We start from the raw sequence: 21692 nt of genomic DNA, 5'->3' as shown, positions 1-21692 counted from the left end.
CTGGAGTGTGCTGCCATTTCCTTCTCCAGTATCTAATATACAAAGAATTCTCTAAACTCAACAGTAGTTGCTAGGAGGAAAGAGGGCATTATTGTTTTATGGGTACAGACTTTAGTCTGGGAAGATAAAAAAAAAAGCTCTAGGGATAGACAGTGGTGATGGTTGTGCAAAATGAATATTTAATGCCACTGAACTGCCCTTAGAAATTATTATGTATGCATGCAAGCATGCAGGCTCAGTCGCTCAGTCTTGTCCAACTCTATGCGGCCCCATGAACTGTGGTCTGCCAGGCCAGTCTGGGATTTTTCAGGCAAAGTACTGAAGTGAGCTGCCATTTCCTTCTCCTGTGGTTATGTATATTTTATCATTAAAAAAAAGAGTTCCAATTAGAAAACAGGTAAAAGACACGAAGAGAAATTTTTCCAGTGAGGATATGCCTATGGGAAATTAGGCACATGAAAAGATGTTCAACATCATTAGCTAACAGGGGGAAGTAAATTAATACCACAATGAGATATCACAATGACTAAAATAAAACCTAGGGCAATAGTAAATCCTGCAAAAGTGGACCATACATATACTGCTCATAGGAATGCAAAAACTAAAAAACTAGTTGGCAGTTTCTTCAAAAACTAAACTTTCAATTACCATACAATCCAGCAGTTAAACCTATCCAAAGAAATGGAGATTTATGTTCACACAAAATTCTGTACATGAATGTTTCTAGTAGTTTTATTTATAGTAGCCCCAAACTGAAAACAATCCAGATGTTCTTCAACCAGTGAACAGCTGAACAAATTGTAGTGTATCCACAACACAAACCACTTATCAGCATTAGAGCGAACAAACTACCTATGCACACAATAACATGGATGAGTCCCCAGAGAATCAGGCAGAGTGGGGAAAATGCCAGTTCCTAAGTGTTACATACTGTATGATTCCATTTACATAACATCCTTTAAATGACAAAATTATAGAAACAAGGAAAACATGGGTGGTTGCAAAGGAAGAGGTCAGGTAGGGCAAGTAGGTATGTTATAGAACAGCAACATATGGGGCACTTGTGGTGAAGGAGATGTTCTGTATCTTGCTTATGTCAAATCAATATCCTGGCTGCGATGTTTGTTACTTACTACTGGGGAAAACTGGGCAAAGGGCATATGGAATCTTGTATTATTTCTCACAACTGCAAGTGAATTTACAATTACCTCAAAAAAAAAAGAAAAAAACAAACAGCAAGAAGAAAATGCATACTGCTATCATAAAAAGACTGAGGTGGAGGGAGAGAAGAAGGTCTGTGCTCTAGCTAACTGAAAGTTATTTATAATAATCATTATCCAAATCAACTATGTTCCTAGTTCCCCATCTATTAGAGGAGGGAACCGACCTTAATTTGTAAAAGCTAACAATGTATGTTCCTGAGAAGGTCAAATTGGGCGAGCCAGTGGCTCAGCAGTAAAGAATCTGCCTGCAATGCAGGAGATGCAGGTCCAACCATGGTCCAGGAAGATCCCCTGGAGGACGTCATGGCTACCCACTCCAGTATTCTTGCCTGGAGAATCCCATGGACAGAGGAGCCTGCCGGGCAACAGTCCACAGGGTCACAAAGACACAACTAAAGTGACTGAGCCCAGTACAGATGTTCAAATTGGCTTAACTGCGCTATTTCTATGAATTATACAATATACTTTGAATCAAGCTATTAATGTAGATGCATGCATATAAAGAGAACATAATCAAACACTTTCTAGTGGAAAAAACATTAAAAGTCAATCTGGGGACTTCTCTGGTGGTCTGGCGATTAGTACTCTGCACTTCCAATGCGGGGACCTGATCAGGGAACTAGATCCCACATGCTGCAAAGAAGAGTTTGCATGCCTGAACTAAGGATCCTGCCACAACAAAGGATCCTGCAGGCTACAACAAAGATCTAAGATCCTGAGCGTCATAACTGAGAGAGCCAGCAGAGCCAAATTAATAAATATTTCTTTTAAAAAAGTCAATATAATCAAAGGCTGTGAATCAAGCTTAATGGAAAATACAATGCCCTCAAAACTACCCTGAAAAAGCCAAGAGATCTAACAGTCAAAGGAATGAATTCAGGTAGAACCATATATGCTATTTATCAAGATGATTTCACTTCATAGAATCACCATCTTAAACAACTTTTCATGTTAGTTCAAATGAAAATGAATAAGTTTTATTTTATATGTTTAAAAAAAATCAGTAATAATGATTTCTGATTTGGTAACTTAAAAGGCTTCACATTTTAACTAACCCTTTAAGACAACTTGCCAAGTATTCTAATGAGGGAACTTTAAGTGCGAAAGGTCTATTTTGAGGAGTTAATACAATGAGAACTATATTTACTTTATCTCAAATGTCTCTCATAAAATTTTATGTGGAGAGAGAAAAGAGGGAAACATAACAAAGCAAAACATTAACATTTGGGGAACTAATCTGTTACTATTTTTGCAACATTTCTTACATATGAAATAACAACAAAATTAAAAGTTAAAGCTACAAGTAAAACTCTATTTGGATCCCAGAGATGAGAGGGAGGGAACTCACTCTTCCTTCATTTATATAAGATAGGGTAAATCAAGGGGAAAAAATGCTTAATATCCCCAGCTTTAGAAAGAAAAAGAAAGTGAAAGAAATAAAGAAAGAAACTGAAGTCGCTCAGTTGTGTCCAATTCTTTGAGACCCATGGACTGTAGCCTGCCAGGCTCCTCTGTCCATGGGATTTTCCAGGCAATACCGGAGTGGGTTGCCATTTCCTTCTCCAGGGGATCTTCCCGACCCAGGGATGGAACCCCAGGTCTCCCGCATTACAGGCAGATGCTTTACCATCTGAGCCACCACCCAGTTTTAGGCCTAATATAACTACCGTGCTTCTAGTAATTGTCACTCAGATATTTACAGCTCTAGTTAGTGTGCGACACTCACATCGTCTCCTCGTCAATGTCATTCTCTTCGGTATTGCTTGTGGCTGTGGAACTGGCAGAAGAGCTGCTGCCATCGAGCTGATTCGCTTCATCTTCCCCAACGAGATCCAGATCCAGGTCTCCATCGGAAAGCTCATGCTAGTTAAGGCAAAGGAACAAGATTCTATCTCACATGTTTCCACTCAGCCTGGACTAAGCAACTAAAAGGTACTCATCAGAATTCACTGCTGCTGGGCCTACACTGCTGAGCCCTGTAGAGATAAATCACACAACCACATTACCTAGGACTACCACCAAGTCATTTCTGCAAACTGCAGCTGGAAATGGTTCATACAGTCCACGCCAACTTCCTCACAGAATAACATTTAAAATCATCACTCCTCAAGGTCTGCTGCTGCTGCTGCTGCTGAGTTGCTTCAGTCGTGTCCAACTCTGTGCAACCCCACAGACAGCAGCCCACCAGGCTCCTCTGTCCCTGGGATTCTCCAGGCAAGAACACTGGAGTGGGTTGCCATTTCCTTCTCCAACTGGCTATGGCTAGTAACTGCCTCCAACTTTCAGCGGCCCTACCTACAAACTCCATCCTTCAACTAATTCTATCAAAGGTTAACTGTTACACCTGATTTCTCCATTCCAACAACTAATACTCCTAAAAGAGTCTGTTACGTCAATACATGTACCTTAATTTTCAATCTTTCTCCCCACTGACTCCATCAATTATAACATACACCTGAAGTTTCCTGTCTTCACTTCAGTTCAGTCGCTCAGTTGTGTCCGACTCTTTGCGACACCATGGGCTGCGGCACACCAGGCCTCCCTGTCCATCATCAACTCCAGGAGTTTACTCAAACTCATGTCCACAGTCGGTGATGCCATCCAACTATCTCATCCTCTGTCATCCCCTTCTCATCCCACTTTCAATCTTTCCCAGCATCAGGGTCTTTTCCGAGGAGTCAGTTCTTTGTATCAGGTGGCCAAACTATTGGAGTTTCAGCTTCAACATCAGTCCTTCCAATGAATATTCAGGACTGATTTCCTTTAGGATGGACTGGTTCGATCTCCCTGCAGTCCAATGGACTCTCAAGATTCTTCTACAGCCCCACAGTACAAAAGCATCAATTGTTCTCCTCTCAGCTTTCTTTATAGTCCAACTCTCACATCCATAAATGACTACTGGAAAAACCATAGCTTTGACTAGATGGATCTTTGCTGGCAACGTAATGTCTCTGCTTTTTAATCTGCTATCTAGGCTGGTCATACCTTTTCTTCCAAGGAGCAAGCGTCTTTTAATTTCATGGCTGCAGTCACAATCTGCAGGGATTTTGGAGCCCCAAACTATAAAGTCTATCACTGTTTCCATTGTTTCCCCATCTATTTGCCATGAAGTGATGGGACCGGATGCCATGATCTTAGTTTTCTGAATGTTGAGTTTTAAGCTTAACTTTCTCACTCTCTTTCACCTTCATCAAGAGGCTCTTTAGTTCCTCTTCACTTTCTGCCATAAGAGTGGTGCCATCTGCATATCTGAGGTTATTGATATTTCTCCCAGCAATCTTGATTCCAGCTTGTGCTTCCTCCAGCCCAGAGCCTCTCATGACATACTGTGCATATAAGTTAAATAAGCAGGATGACTATACACAGCCTTGACGTACTCCTTTCCTGATTTGGAACCAGTCTGTTCGTTCCATGTACAGTTCTAACTGTTGCTTCTTGACCTGCATACTGATTTCTCAAGAGGCAGGTTAGGTGCTCTGGTATTCCCATCTCCTGAGGAATTTTCCACAGTTTGCTGTGATCCACAGTCAAAGTCTTTGACACAGTCAATAAAAAAGCAGATGTTTTTCTGGAACTCTCTTGCTTTTTCCATGATCCAACAGATGTTGACAATTTTTTTCTCTGGTTCCTCTGCCTTTTCTAAATCCAGTTTGAACATCTGGAAGTTCACAGTTCATGTACAATTGAAGCCTGGCTTGGAGAATTTTGAGCATTACTAGCATGTGAGATGAGTGCAACTGTGCGGTAGTTTGAGCATTCTTGGGTATTGCTGTTCTTTGGGAGTGGAATGAAAACTAACGTCTTCCAGTCCTGTGGCCATTGCTGAGTTTTCCAAATTTGCTGGCATACTGAGTGCAGCACTTTCACAGCATCATCTTTTAGGATGTGAAATAGCTCAACTGGAATTCCATCACCTCCACTAGCTTTGTTCGTAGTGATGCTTCCTAAGGCCCACTTGACTTCATATTCCAGGATGTCTGGCTCTAGGTTAATGATCATACCATCGTGATTATCTGGGTTGTGAAGATCTTTTTTGTATAGTTCTGTGTATTCTTGCCACCTCTTCTTAATATCTTCTGCTTCTGTTAGGTCCATACCATTTCTGTCCTTTAGTTCCCTATCTTTACAGGAAAAGTTCCCTTATCTCTGGTCTTTCCATTCCTATTGTTTTCTGCTATTTCTTTGCACTCATCACTGAGAAGGCTTTTTTATCTCTCCTTGTTATTCTTAAGAACTCTGCACTCAAATATATCTTTCCTTTTCTCCTTTGCCTTTTGCTTCTCTTCTTTTCTCAGCTACTTGTAAGGCATCCTCAGACAACCATTTTGCCTTTTTGCATTTCTTTTTCTTGGGGATGGTCTTGATCCCTGCCTCTTGTACAATGTCATGAACCTCTGTCCATAGTTCTTCAGGCACTCAATCAGATCTAATCCCTTGAAATCTGTCACTTCCACTTAAGGGATATCATTTAGGTCATACCTGAATGGTATAGTGGTTTTCCCTACTTTTTTCAATTTAAGTCTGAATTTGGCAATAAGGAATTCATGATCTGAGCCACAGTCAGCTCCCGGTCTTGTTTTTGCTGACTGTATAGAGCTTCTCCATCTTTGGCTGCAAAGAATATAATCAATCTGATTTCGGTATTGACCATTTGGTGATGCTCATTTGTAGAGTCTTCTCTCATGTTGTTGGAAGAGGGTATTTGCTATGACCAGAGTGTTCTTTTGGCAAAACTCTTTATTAGCCTTTGCCCTGCTTCATTCTGTACTCCAAGGCCAAATTTGCCTGTTACTCCAGGTATCTCTTGACTTCCTACTTTTGCATTCCTATCCCCTATAATGAAAAGGACATCGTTCTTGGTGTTAGTTTTAGAAGGTCTTGTCAGAGGTTAAAGTGTCTGCCTGCAATGCAGGAGACCTGGGTTCGATCCCTGGGTCGGAAAGATCCCCTGGAGAAGGAAATGGCAACCCACTCCAGTATTCTTGCCTGGAGAATCCCATGGATAGAGGAGCCTGGTGGGCTACAGTCCACAGGGTCGCAAAGAGTCAGACACGACTGAGCAACTTCACTTCACCTGCAAAGTCTTGTAAGTCTTCATAGAACTGTTCAATTTTAGCTTCTTCAGCATTTCTGGTCAGGGCAGACTTGGATTACTATGATACTGAATGGTTTGCCTTGGAAACAAACAGAGATCATTCTGTCATTTTAAGACTGCTTCCAAGTATTGCATTTCGGACTCTTTTGTTCTTTTACTCCACTTCTTCTAAGGGATTCTTGCCCACAGCAATAGATGTAATGGTCATCTGAGTTAAATCACCCATTCCATTCCATTTTAGTTTGCTGAGTTCTAAAATGTTGACGTTCACTCTTGCCATCTCCTGTTTGACCACTTTCAATTTGCCTTGATTCATGGAACTAATATTCCAGGTTTCTATGCAATATTGTTCTTTACAGCACTGGACCTTGCTTCTATCACCAGTCACATCCACAACTGGGTATTGTTTTTGCTTTGGCTCTGTCTCTTCATTCTTTCTGGAATTATTTCTCCATGGATCTCCAGTAGCATATTGGGCACCTACAGACCTGGGGAGTTCATCTTTCAGTGTCCTATCTTTCTGCCTTTTCATACTGTTTATGGGGTTCTCAAGGCAAGAATACTGAAGTGGCTTGCCATTCCCTTCTCCAGTGGACCACATTTTGTCAGTACTCTCCATCATGACCTGTCCATCTTGGGCTGCCCTACACTGCATGGCTCAAAGTCTCATGAGTTAGACAAGGCTGTGGTCCATGTGATCAAATTGGTTAGTCTGCTGTGATTTCAGTCTGTCTGCCCTCTGATGGAGAAGGATAAGAGGCTTATGGAAATTTCCTGATGGGAGAGACTGACTGAGGGGGAACCTGGGTCTTGTTCTAATGGGCGGGGCCATGCTCAGTAAATCTTCAATCCAATTTTTTGTTGAAGGGTAGAGCTGGGTTCTCTCCCTGTTATTTACCTGGGGCCAAATTATGGTGGAGGTAATGAAGACAATGGCAACCGTCTTCAAAAGGTCCCAGGCATGCACTGCTACACTCAGTGCCATCTTAAACAAATATAACAAAAAGGGCTTATCTCTCCATTTCTCTCTTACCTTAAACAGTAACAACCACGTCTTGAAATATCATTCTAGCTGTAGTTTAGCTGGGACAAAATCTGGCTACTTCCCAAATCCTAAACCATCCTACCTATATATGCAATGATAAGGTGCTTCAACTAGATGCAGTGAATGGAAATAAGACACATTTTTAAAATCTATAACTTACACAGGTTCTAGAATGTATACCACAGTTTCTTGTGTAGACTGCACAGTTTCCCATAATAAATTAATTTTTAGAAACTTGCAACACTTTTGATTCAACTTCTGACACATTAATAGTCACAACAGGGCATACATTAGTAATAAAAACATAAATAGACAAGATTTTTGGCACACTGATCCCCCTACATCATATGCTGAAAACTATGATATTATTTCTCTTTTCAAATATTAAATGAATCTAAAGCAGGTCTAATTATTACATGATAATCTTCATTCTGAATCTTCTCCTCATCTTCTTCATCCTCCTTCACCTCTCGTACAGAAGCTGTCGTAGGACCATCCTGGAGAAGCACGTCAGCGCATGATCCCGACTTCTTAGCTCGCGTCTCAGGAGTGTCATCATTTTGGGGGCTAAGATGATTATCTGGTGGGGACAAATCTCTTGATTTCTGAGTTCGAGACAACTCAATAGTAAGTCTCTTTTAAAAAAAGAACAACACAAACATGTGTCATAAGCAGTCTGTCACTAGTAAAATTGTTTCAAGCAAAATCAAAACAAAACAAACAAAAAAATCGCCCCACACACCCAGATATTCATAAATATAGTTCTTGAACCATCTATCTCATAACTACTTGACTTCTGCTAATGGAAAAATCTATACAAAGAAAAACTGCCCAATTTATTCTCATCTTTCTTCTCATCTATAGCCCATGCTACACATACAATTAGCAAACCGCATCGTAAATATAGGCAGTTTTAGATGGTATACTTAACATGAAAAATTTTTTAGTCATGTTTTCCTCCTTCATATATTAAGCCACACCCAGCACTTCAAATTTCTCACCCCATCCTAACATCCACTGGCAGAAAGAAACATTCCTCATATAATTTAGTTTAGCATTGTAAAATAAAAGTTCATTAACTGATCCTCCCCAGCACTCAGTTCAACAACAATGAGAATTCAAGATGGGCAAAATTTAATTGTCAGGGAAGAGAAATACCCAAGTCACTGAGAGAAACTCAAGAGTCTGCCTCAAACTAGAGCAGCACTGTGCAATACAATCTTAAGCAATGATGGCAATCTTCTGTATTGCGATTCCCAATGCAAGCTAGCTAGCACAACAAAGGAACTGGATTTTTAGGTTTAGATAACCACATGTGCTAGTGGCTACTGAACTGGACAGTCCAGAATGAGACTCAAAGGTAATGAGAATAAAGAACAAGTGGATTTATCTACAAAGTTACAAACACCAATAATATCCAAACTCTTAATTGCAAATTTAACAGGCCTAAAAGACAATATGAAACACAAAACCTATAATATGTTTTTTCGCTTACCTCTTTAAGGTTATTTATCTGTTGGATATAGCTAGTTTGTGCAGCTTCCAATTGAGTGATATACCAATGCTGGTCCCGGCATTTTTGAAAGAAAGTTGGTGAACGAACCTGAAACCTTAAAAGAATAGCTGCACATGAAAACTAATCCAAACAGTAAAATATTACCAACCAAGCCTTAAAACTGTAACTATTAAATTCTACAATTTTAAATTTACTTCATTATGAGGCCAAAATCGTCCCAGGTGGTGCAGTGGTAAAAACAACTCTCCTGCCAATGCAGAAGACGCAGGAAATGTGGGTTCAATCCTTGGGTCAGGAAGATCTCCTGGAGGAGGAGATGGCAACCCACTCCAGTATTCTTGCCTAGGAAATCCCATGGACAGAGGAGCTTGGCAGACTACAGTCCATGAGGGTGTAAGAGTTGGATGTGACTGAGCACTGAGTACACAAATGAGGCCAAAATCCAGAACTCGGAGCTCCTGGTACTTGCTGTTTATACATGTAGTCCACTAATTATAATGACATATGGTTCTGAAAATTTATATCTAAGTCAGCTGCTAAATTCAAACTGTATTTTTCTAAAGAAGTAACATTACACATCATAGTTAAGCTTCTAAACTAACCTACTTAAAATACATTTACTATAAAAATCTACCTCAAATACACTGCTGATCATAAGCTGGAAAGAGGATCATACTATGCATGAAGGAGATGGCTACTGCTTCATTCTCCCTTCTTGTCTAGATCAGACCCCAGCAAAACAAGCAAAGTTTATTTTAGGCACTGCCCTTTTTCATTCCCTCTTCCATCTCATGTTCCATATTTCCTACTCGTTAGTAAAAAAAAAAAGTTAGGGTTAGGGGAAAACACAACTATCTCTATGTATTAAAACATAAAACTGGATATAAGACAGGATCTTGATCTCTTCGGAATTATCTGTACTGTAAAAAAAAACTAACACTTTTTAAAGCAAAAATATTTAAAATCCCACACCTACCTTGTTAGATAAACATGACTCCATTTATAGTGAAAAAAATTACAGTAATGCATAAAGATGTTTCCGAAGAATGGAAGAGCCACAGGATGCAAGGCTAGTTTGGAAGCTTGCAAATCCCCCTCTGGGCTTCCCCTGTGGCTCAGTGCTAAAGAATCTGCCTGCCTATGCAGGAGACATGAAGATCCCCTGGAGTAGGATATGCCAACTTTCCCCAGTATTCTTGCCTGGAAAATTCCATAAACAGAGAAACCTGGTGGGCTCCAGTCCATGGGGTCACAAAGGGCTGGACATGAATCAGCGACTGAGCACACACACAAAATTCCTCTTCTGGTCTTGCCACCTTCATGTTGCCACCCTTATGAGAACTACCATCCCATTTTTTCCTAGGATTTTAGAGTTAGTGTAGGAATCTACTGACCACCTAACAGCTATCTGCAGCAAATAACTATTTTTAGTTAAGGATACTCATGCATCAAAGGGTAGAAATGAGTCACTCAACCACTATTCTAAGTGGATACTGCCAGACAGCATACATAGGTTGGACACTGGTGAGACTATCTGAAACATATTACCTTTAAATGACTAATGGAACTGACTAACCCTGCATATTGCTTTTAGTATCTGTGCCATTAAAATAAAAGCAAGTAGCAGGTAATAATCCTTAACTATCTCTTTTAATCAAAGAATTTCCATATATAGCATGGGCTGCAGTCCATGGGATCACGAAGAGTTGGACACGACTGAGTGACTTCACTTTCACTTTTCACTTTCATGCATTGGAGAAGGAAATAGCAACCCACTCCAGTGTTCTTGCCTGGGGAATTCCAGGGATGGGGGAGCCTGGTGGGCTGTCTATGGAGTCGCACAGAGTCGGACACGACTGAAGCGACTTGGTGGCAGCAGCATCGACTTAAATAACTTTCTAATAAACAAATATAAAATTCCATCAGAATCTTATATTAAGGTTTTAAATTTTGAATAAGCCCTCATTAAATATACAAATGTTATACACTATAATGAAAAACCCTCTCTCCACGAACCCACAGCAATTTATTTATACTGCTTTTACGGCATAACAACAGTTTTCAACCTTCAGCCCATTTCATCTTTAGTTTCCAAAGGACTAAAACCAAGCAACAGATTCTTAATTTCTTTCCTAATATTAGCCCAGGGACTTCCCTTGAGGGAAAATGGTGAACAATTCACCTTCCAATGCAGGGGTTCAGCTCAGTTCAATCGCTCAGTCGTGTCCGACTCTTTGCAACCCAATGAACCACAGCACACCAGGCCTCCCTGGCAATCATCAACTACCAGAGTCCACCGAAACCCATGTCCATCGAGTCAATGATGCCATCCAATTATCTCATCCTCTGTCGTCCCCTTCTCCTGCCCTCAATCTTTCCCAGAATCAGGGTCATTTCCAATGACTCAGTTCTTTGTATCAGGTGGCCAAAGTATTCAAGTTACAGCTTCAGCATCAGTCCTTCCAGTGAATACTTAGGACTGATTTCCTTCAGGATGGACTGGTTGGATCTCCTTGCAGTCCAAGAGACTCTCAAGAGTCTTCTCTAACACCTCAGTTCAAAAGCATCAATTCTGCAGCTCTCAGCTTTCTTTATAGTCCAAATCTTACATCCATACACGACTACTGGAAAAACCATAGCTTTAACTAGACGGAGTCTGTCAGCAAAGTAATGTCTCTGCCTTTTAATATGCTGTCTAGGTTGGTTATAGCTTTTCCTTCAAAGAGCAAGTGTCTTTTCATTACATAGCTGCAGTTACCATCTGCAGTGATTTCGGAGCAAAAAAGTATAAAGTCTCTTACTCTTTCCATTGTTGCCCATCTATTTGTCATGAAGTGATGGGAACCGGATGCCATAATTTTAGTTTTCTGAAATGCTGAGTTTTAAGCCAACTTTTTCACTTTCCTCTTTCACTTTCATCAAGAGGCTCTCTAGTTCTTCTTTGCCTTCTGCCATCAGGGTGGTGTCATCTGTGTATCTGAGGTTATTGATATTTCTCCCAGCAATCTTGATTCCAGCTTGTGCTTCATCCAGCCTGGCATTTCACATGATATACTCTGCATGTAAGTTAAGTAAGCAAGGTGACAATATACAGTCTTTATGTATTCCTTTCCAGATTTGGAACCAGTCTGTTGTTCCATGTCCAGTTCTAACTGTTGCTTTTGACTCGCATACAGATTTCTCAGGAGGCAGGTCAGGTGGTCTGGTATTCCCATCTCTTTAGAATTTTCCACACTTTGTTGTGATCACAGAGTCAAAGGCTTTGGCATAGTCAATAAAGCAGAAGTAGATGTTTCTCTGGAAATCTCTTGGCTTTTTCTATGATCCAGTGGATGTTGGCAATTTGATCTCTGGTTCCTCTGCTTTTTCTAAATCCAGCTTGAACATCTGGAAGTTCACGGTTCATGTAGTGTTCAAGCCTGGCTTGGAAAATTTTAAGCATTACTTTACAAGCGTGTGAGATGAGTGCAATTGTGCAGTAGTTTGAACATTCTTTGGCATTGCCCTTCTTTGGGATTGGAATCAAAACTGACCTTTTCCAGTCCTGTGGCCACTGCTGGGTTTTCCAAATTTGCTGGCATATTAAGAGCAGCACTTTCATAGCATCAACTTTTAGGATTTGAAATAGCTCAGGTGGAATTCCATTGCCTCCACTAGCTTTGTTCATAGTGATGCTTCCTAAGGCCCACTTGACTTCACACTCCAGGATGCCTGGCTCTAGGAGGGTGATCACACCATCGTCGTTATCTTGGTCATGAAGATCTTTTTTGCACATGTCTTCTGTGTATTCTTGCCACCTCTTCTTAATATCTTCTGCTTCCGTTAGGTTCATACCATTTCTGTCCCTTATTGAGCCCATCTTTGCATGAAATGTTCCCTTGGTATCTCTAATTTTCTTGAAGAGATCTCTGGTCTTTCCCATTCTACGGTTTTTCCTCTATTTCTTTGCATTGATCGCTGAGTAAGGCTTTCTTATCTCTCCATGCTATTCTTTGGAACTCTGCATTCAAATGGGTCTATCTTTCCTTTTCTCCTTTGCCTTTAGCTTCTCTTCTTTTCTCTGCTTCAACTGACTTCACCTTCCAATACAGGGGATAAGGGTTCAATTCCTGGTCAGGGGACTAAGATCCTACATGCTGCAGGGCTACTAAGCACCACAACAACTGAGCCTGGGTACCTCAACAAGAGCCTGCATGCTGCAAACTACAGGGCCCCTGCACTCTGGAGCCTGCGTGCCAAAACTAGAGAAAAAGCCTGCCCAGCACAATGAAGATCCCATGTGCCACAACTAAGACCAAAAGTAAATATTAATATTATAATAAAATTGAAAAATAAATATTAATATATATGTGTATATATATTAATATACATATATTGGCTCAGTGCCAGGCACAGACTCAGGAAAAGTTGCTGAATTAATGATAATTAAGGGGCAGTGGCCGGGAGGACCAACCCCACGCCGTGGCTGCGCAGGCACAGGAAGGCCTGGAGGAGCTATCCCACACTGAAGGTCAGGAAGGGCAGCGGTGAGGAGATACCCCTCGTCCAAGATAAGGAGCATTGGCTGCACTCTGCTGGAGCAGCAATGAAGAGATACCCCACGCCCAAGGTAAGAGAAACCCAAGTAAGACGGTAGGTGTTGCAAGAAGGCATCAGAGGGCAGACACACTGAAACCATACTCACAGAAAATTAGTCAATCTAATCACACTAGGACAACAGCCTTGTCTAACTCAGTGAAAACAAGCCATGCCCGTGGAGCAACCCAAGATGGCGGGTCATGGTGGAGAGATCTGACAGAATGTGGTCCACTGGAGAAGCGAATGGCAAACCATTTCAGTATTCTTGCCTTGAGAACCCCATGAACAGTATGAAAAGGCAAAATGATAGGATACTGAAAGAGAAACTCCCCAGGTCAGTAGGTGCCCAATATGCTACTGGAGATCAATGGAGAAATAACTCCAGAAAGAATGAAGGGATGGAGCCAAAGCAAAAACAATACCCAGCTGAGGATGTGACCGGTGACAGAAGCAAGGTCCGATGCTGTAAAGAGCAATATTGCACAGGAACCTGGAATGTCAGGTCCATGAATCAAGGCAAATTGGAAGTGGTCAAACAGGAGATGGCAAGAGTGGATGTCGACATTCTAGCAATCAGCAAACTGAAATGGACTGGAATGGGTGAATTTAACTCAGATGACCATTATATCTACTACTGCGGGCAGGAATCCCTTAGAAGAAAAGGAGTAGCCATCATGGTCAACAAGAGAGTCCGAAATGTAGTACTTGGATGCAATCTCAAAAACGACAGAATGATCTCTGTTCGTTTCTAAGGCACACCATTCAATATCACAGTAATCCAAGTCTATGCCCCAACCAGTAACGCTGAAGAAGCTGAAGTTGAACGGTTCTATGAAGACCTACAAGACCTTTTAGAACTAACACCCAAAAAAGATGTCCTTTTCATTATAGGGGACTGGAATGCAAAAGTAGGAAGTCAAGAAACACCTGAAGTAACAGGCAAATTTGGCCTTGGAATACGGAATGAAGCAGGGCAAAGACTAATAGAGTTTTGCCAAGAAAATGCCCTGGTCATAACAAACACCCTTTTCCAACAACACAAGAGAAGACTCTATACATGGATATCACCAGATGGTCAACATCGAAATCAGATTGATTATATTCTTTGCAGCCAAAGATGGAGAAGCTCTATACAGTCAGCAAAAACAAGACCAGGAGTTGACTGTGGCTGACCATGAACTCCTTATTGCCAAATTCACACTTAAAGTGAAGAAAGTAGGGAAAACCACTAGACCATTCAAGTAGGACCTAAATCAAATCCCTTATGATTATACAGTGGAAGTGAGAAATAGATTTAAGGGCCTAGAGCCTGATGAGCTATGGAATGAGGTTCGTGACGCTGTATAGGAGACAGGGATCAAGACCATCCCCATGGAAAAGAAATGCAAAAAAGCAAAATGGCTGTCTGGGGAGGCCTTACAAATAGTGGTGAAAAGAAGAGAAGCGAAAAGCAAAGAAGAAAAGGAAAGATATAAGCATCTGAATGCAGAGTTCCAAAGAATAGCAAGAAGAGATAAGAAAGCCTTCTTCAGCAATCAGTGCAAAGATATAGAGGAAAACAACAGAATGGGAAAGACTAGAGATCTATTCAAGAAAATCAGAGATACCAAAGGAATTTTTCATGCAAACATGGGCTCGATAAAGGACAGAAATGGTATGGACCTAACAGAAGCAGAAGATAGTAAGAAGAGATGGCAAGAATATACAGAAGAACTGTACAAAAAAGATCTTCATGACCCAGATAATCACGATGGTGTGATCACTGACCTAGAGCCAGACATCCTGGAATGTGAAGTCAAGTGGGCCTTAGAAAGCATCACTACGAACAAAGATAGTGGAGGTCATGGAATTCCAGTTGAGCTATTCCAAATCCTGAAAGATGATGCTGTGAAAGTGCTGCACTCAATATGCCAGCAAATTTGGAAAACTCAGCAGTGGCCACAGGACTGGAAGAGGTCAGTTTTCATTCCAATCCCAAAGAAAGGCAATGCCAAAGAATGCTCAAACTACCGCACAATTGCACTCATCTCACACGCTAGTAAAGTAATGCTTAAAATTCTCCAAGCCAGGCTTCAGCAATATGTGAACCGTGAACTTCCTGATGTTCAAGCTGGTTTTAGAAAAGGCAGAGGAACCAGAGATCAAATTGCCAACATCCGCTGGATCATGGAAAAAGCAAGAGAGTTCCAGAAAAACATCTATTTCTGCTTTATTGACTATGCCAAAGCCTTTGACTGTGTGGATCACAATAAACTGTGGAAAATTCTGAAAGAGATGGGAATATCAGACCACCTGATCTGCCTCTTGAGAAATTTGTACGCAGGTCAGGAAGCAACAGCTAGAACTGGACATGGAACAACAGACTGGTTCCAAACAGGAAAAGGAGTACGTCAAGGCTGTATATTGTCACCCTGCTTATTTAATTTATATGCAGAGTACATCATGAGAAACGCTGGACTGGAAGAAACACAAGCTGGAATCAAGATTGCCGGGAGAAATATCAATAACCTCAGGTATGCAGATGACACCACCCTTATGGCAGAAAGTGAAGAGGAACTAAAAAGCCTCTTGATGAAGGTGAAAGTGGAGAGTGAAAAGTTGGCTTAAAGCTCACCATTCAGAAAACGAAGATCATGGCATCCGGTCCCATCACTTCATGGGAAATAGATGGGGAAACAGTGGAAACTGTGTCAGACTTTATTTTTCTGGGCTCCAAAATCACTGCAGATGGTGACTGCAGCCATGAAATTAAAAGACGCTTACTCCGTGGAAGGAAAGTTATGACCAACCTAGATAGCATATTCAAAAGCAGAGACATTACTTTGACAACAAAGGTTAGTCTAGTCAAGGCTATGGTGTTTCCTGTGGTCATGTATGGATGTGAGAGTTGGACTGTGAAGAAGGCTGAGCGCCGAAGAATTGATGCTTTTGAACTGTGGTGTTGGAGAAGACTCTTGAGAGTCCCTTGGACTGCAAGGAGATCCAACCAGTCCATTCTAAAGGAGATCAGCCCTGGGATTTCTTTGGAAGGAATGATGCTAAAGCTGAAACTCCAGTACTTTGGCCACCTCATGCGAAGAGCTGACTAATTGGAAAAGACTCTGATGCTGGGAGTCAGAGGGCAGGAGGAGAAGGGGACGCCAGAGGATGAGATGGCTGGATGGCATCACTAACTCGATGGACATGAGTCTGAGTGAACTCCAGGAGTTGGTGATAGACAGGGAGGCTTGGCGTGCTGCGATTCACGGGGTCGCAAAGAGTCGGACATGACTGAGCGACTGATCTGAAACATCACAAGAAGAATTTGTTGCTCTACCAACATTCAAGTCTTTAAGCTCTGCTATGTACAAGAATGGCCAAAATAAAGACCCAGAGGTTGTGCTAAACTGCACTGACGAAAGGAAACTCTCATACAGATCATCAGAAAGAGTCAATACTACTAGGATTCCAATAAGATGACTAAGGCCATAAATAACAGCTGTTTTGCAGGCTGGTAAAATGATATTTGAGTAACTGTACAGTCTTTCTGGTTAAATTATGAAACAGCAACAAATTACTCCTTTTGGTGAATAAGAGAACCTAAAAGTTATAAAATGATAGTAAACTAATCTCCCCAAAGAAAACAAAAACATGAATTATTTTCTATATTCAAAATGCAATCCTTTCTTTCAGTTTCTTATTCTTCCAGTAAAGTTATGAAGAACACATAACAGTAAAGGGTGATATAATAGCAACTCATCCAGCATGCTCAAGGAAAAGAAATCAAAATGAATAAAATTTAAGAACATATTCAATCTCTTTTAAGGACAAAAGAACTTTTAAAATTATTTGATGGAAACTTAAACTGTTAAACACTCTAAAACCTCTCAATTCAAAACATATTTGAATTTCTTTTTTTAACTACTCAAGCTCTCATTTTGATCATCAAATTAAAATTGGATATAATGATGTCCCAAAACTGAATTATAAAAGTACCCCAATATTAAACAGGGCTGTTGCAATTCTACAGTCCCTGCTTATGTTCTGTCCTTTATTGTAAATGACACATCAACTACCAACTCTTAGCTTATTTTCATCAATTTTCATCTGTATTCCCTTACTTTTAATTTGATATTATCTAGAAGAAACTGAAAATGTTTTTGTGAAACTAAGCTTACAAAGCCAGCCATCCAAATACAATATACAATTTCCAGTGGGGGGAAAAAATTACTTGATATCATGCTATTCTTGAATTTCCAAATGGTGAAGCTGCTAGAATTTCAACAGATAAATGGGACATTACCATGTTTATTGGAAATAGTAGTTTACTCTTTATGGAGAGCGAGCAAGCTCCGTTGCTTCAGATGTGTTCGACTCTTTGACCCTATGGACTGTAGCCTGCCAGGCTCCTCAGTGCATGGGATTCTCCAGGCAAGAATACTAGAGTGGGTTGCCATGCCCTCCTCCTCGGGATCTTTCCGACCCAGGGACTGAACCCAGGTCTCCTGCATTACAGGCAGATTCTTTAGTGCTGAGCCACCAGGTAAGTCCATTTTTTATGGAATTACTAACTAAATGTCACACACATTTCTCACTAGCTTATTCACTGACCACACAGGACTTCTGAAATTAAATGGGTAAGAACATGGTAGATTACAGTTAGTGTAGATTACAATATTCATCTTGGTTAAGTGAAGACTTTAAAGTTCTGATGACATTATTCCCTGTGATACACACCAAAATACAAATGCTTCCTATTACCTTAAAATCACTGTATCATTCTGTCGATTCAAGTATCCTTCATTTGCAAGTAAGTCCAAACGGAAAAATCTATTATAACCCCAGCATTCTCCAACTTCAAAGTCAGATGCAAATTCTCGAATGATATTTTTGGTAGGATCATTGCAGGATTGATGAACCATCTCTACGCGATATTCATATCTAAAATTGAAAACAGACTATAAATATAGAGGTACTAAAGCAAGAATAAAAGACATAAAAACATCAAGGTCATTAAGTACCTAAGAAGAAACTTACTGATATATACAGCTACATGTCTTTCAGAAAGGATCATGACAACAGTATTATGAATGGAATTATGACATAATCAGCACTAGGTCCTTTCCCCCTCTTTAAAAGTGTTCACCATTACAGCAGGTACCACCTTAGAAAATGAATAAATTTTGTATAAAACAGTACTTTAAAGGTTACACATTTTAGCAACACTATGTATTTTTCCATATATCCAATACCTATTCTACCACTTTCTTTGAGATGTACCACAATACAGTTTTAAAATAAATTATAAAATTTGAATACTATATTTTTCTAATTCAATTTATCATAAATTAACTGTGCATTCAGAAACTCAAGCCTATAAAATTTTCTAGTAGAAAATAAGTATACAGTGGGAAAGCCAGTACATTTAGACTTCCATATCTTAAATAGTATAAAATTTTCAAGTCTTCAAACTCATTTTTACTCAGAAAGTATTGTTACTGCAAGAACAAAAAGTGAAAAAAGATCATCAGAAGGAATATAAAGCTTCTCCTTTTTGGTGGAGATAAACTTTTAAAAATTTCACAATTTGTATGGAAATACAAAAAACCTCGAATAGCCAAAGCGATCTTGAGAAAGAAGAATGGAACTGGAGGCATCAACCTACCTGACTTCAGGCTCTACTACAAAGCCACAGTCATCAAGACAGTATGGTACTGGCACAAAGACAGAAATATAGATCAATGGAACAAAACAGAAAGCCCAGAGATAAATCCACGCACATATGGACACCTTATCTTTGACAAAGGAGGCAAGAATATACAATGGATTAAAAACAATCTCTTTAAGAATGAACTAGAACACTTTCTAACACCATACACAAAAATAAACTCAAAATGGATTAAAGACCTGAACGTAAGACCAGAAACTATAAAACTCCTAGAGGAGAACATAGGCAAAACACTCTCGGACATACATCACAGCAGGATCCTCTATGACCCACCTCCCAGAATATTGGAAATAAAAGCAAAAATAAACAAATGGGACCTAATTAACCTTAAAAGCTTCTGCACAGGTGAAAAGACAGCCTTCAGAATGGGAGAAGATAATAGCAAATGAAGCAACTGACAAACAACTAATCTCGAGAATATACAAGCAACTCCCAAAGCTCAACTCCAGAAAAATAAATGACCCAATCAAAAAATGGGCCAAAGAACTAAATAGACATTTCTCCAAAGAAGACATACAGATGGCTAACAAACACATGAAAAGATGCTCAACATCACTCATTATCAGAGAAATGCAAATCAAAACCACTATGAGGTACCATTTCACACCAGTCAGAATGGCTGCGATCCAAAAGTCTACAAGTAATAAATGCTGGAGAGGGTGTGGAGAAAAGGGAACCCTCTTACACTGTTGGTGGGAATGCAAACTAATACAGCCACTATGGAGAACAGTGTGGAGATTCCTTAAAAAACTGGAAATAGAACTGCCTTATGATCCAGCAATCCCACTGCTGGGCATACACACTGAGGAAACCAGAAGGGAAAGAGACACGTGTACCCCAGTGTTCATCGCAGCACTGTTTATAATAGCCAGGACATGGAAGCAACCTAGATGTCCATCAGCAGATGAATGGATAAGAAAGCTGTGGTACATATACACCATGAGTATTACTCAGCCATTAAAAAGAATACATTTGAATCAGTTCTAATGAGGTGGATGAAACTGGAGCCTATTATACAGAGTGAAGTAAGCCAGAAAGAAAAACACCAATACAGTATACTAACGCATATATATGGAATTTAGAAAGATGGTAACAATAACCCTGTGTACGAGACAGCAAAAGAGACACTGATGTATAGAACAGTCTTATGGACTCTGGGAGAGGGTGAGGGTGGGAAGATTTGGGAGAATGGCATAGAAACAGGTAAAATATCATGTTAAAAAAACAACAACAACAACAACAACCAAAAACCCAATACCTTAGTCTTCTACTTCTGCTTGCAAAGGGCAAAAGAAAAAATTACAGTTCTTTACCTACAAATGAATGTAAATACAGTTGACCCTTGAACAACACAGGTTTGAACTGCACTGGTCCACTTCAAGGTGAATTTGTTAATAGTAAACACTACAGCACTACAACTTGTGGTTGTTGGAATCCGAGCATGTGGAACTGTGGGTATGGAGGAACCCAGGAAAGGAAGGACCAATGAAAAGTTACATGCAGATTTTTGACTCTGTGGAGGACTGGTAACCCTAATCCCTGCGATGTTCAATGGTCAACTGTATTTAAGTACTATCAAATGATTTTTATATCAGTATCTCTCACAGTGTATTATTAATAGATTGATGGCACAAACTAATGCAAAAGCTATGATATTTTGTCTGTCTAGATATTGCAGTTGTGAGGCCTGCTCTCACCAACAAGAGTTGCCACTAAATGTCTAAAAATAAACCCCAATACCTATGTACAACCGATATTTTACAAAGGTTCTAAGATGATTCAATAGAGAAAGGAAAGCTTCCTCAACAAATGGTGCTGAGGGATTTCCTCGGTGGTCCAATGGTTGGGAGACCAGGCTTTTGCTGGGTTCAGTACCTGGCCAGGGAACTGGGATCCCAAAAATTGCAAAGGGAAGCCAAAAAACAAAACAAACAACCCCCCTAAAACCAAAACCAATAACAACAAAAAAACAAATGGCACTAAGAAATCTGATTACATGCAAATTTTATATATGTATTTCATATACAACTTCCTAATTTCATACACAAAAATGAACTCCAAAGAGATCAATGACCCAAATACAAGGGCTAAAATTATAAAACTCTTAGAAGAAAATACAGGGGTAAATACTCAAGAATTTGAATTTGGCAATGGATTCGGAGACTTGACTCCAAAGCATGAGCAAGAAATAGGTAACTTGGACTTCACAAAAATTTAAAATTTTTGTGCATCAGAGGACATTATCAAGAAACTGAAAAGACAACTCACAGAATGGAATAAAGTTTTCAAATCACATGTCTGATAAGGACTTAGTATAAAAATATATAGAAAATTCTTGGAACTCAGCAATTAAGAGACAAGCAACCTATTTTAAAAATGAACAATGAACTTGAATAGAAATTTCTCATTTCTCCAAAGAATATATACAAATGGAAAATACAAAACAAAACATGAAAAGATGCTCAATCTCACCAGTCATTAAGGAAATGCAGGTCAAAATCAAATGAGATACCACTTCAAATTCACTA

The 21692-nt window shown here is 40.0% G+C and overlaps 1 protein-coding gene across 4 annotated transcripts in view; it reads right to left on the bottom strand.

Moving 5' to 3' along the window:
* Positions 1-21692, bottom strand: part of TRIM37 (tripartite motif containing 37) — a 182233-nt gene that overhangs the window by 93252 nt on the left and 67289 nt on the right. For all 4 annotated transcript variants that reach the window (XM_055577485.1, XM_055577486.1, XM_055577487.1 and 1 more), the window contains 4 exons: positions 18198-18377; positions 8859-8973; positions 7780-7998; positions 2950-3086 (listed from right to left, as the gene is read on the bottom strand). In XM_055577485.1, the coding sequence (XP_055433460.1) occupies positions 2950-3086; positions 7780-7998; positions 8859-8973; positions 18198-18377 (651 nt within the window). The remainder of the gene's footprint in view (positions 1-2949; positions 3087-7779; positions 7999-8858; positions 8974-18197; positions 18378-21692) is intronic.

This window comes from Bubalus kerabau, chromosome 4 (assembly GCF_029407905.1).
Source record: "Bubalus kerabau isolate K-KA32 ecotype Philippines breed swamp buffalo chromosome 4, PCC_UOA_SB_1v2, whole genome shotgun sequence".
Taxonomy (NCBI): domain Eukaryota; kingdom Metazoa; phylum Chordata; class Mammalia; order Artiodactyla; family Bovidae; genus Bubalus; species Bubalus kerabau.
The sequence above is the reverse complement of the archived record's forward strand: the minus strand, read 5'-3'. Positions and strand labels throughout refer to the sequence as shown.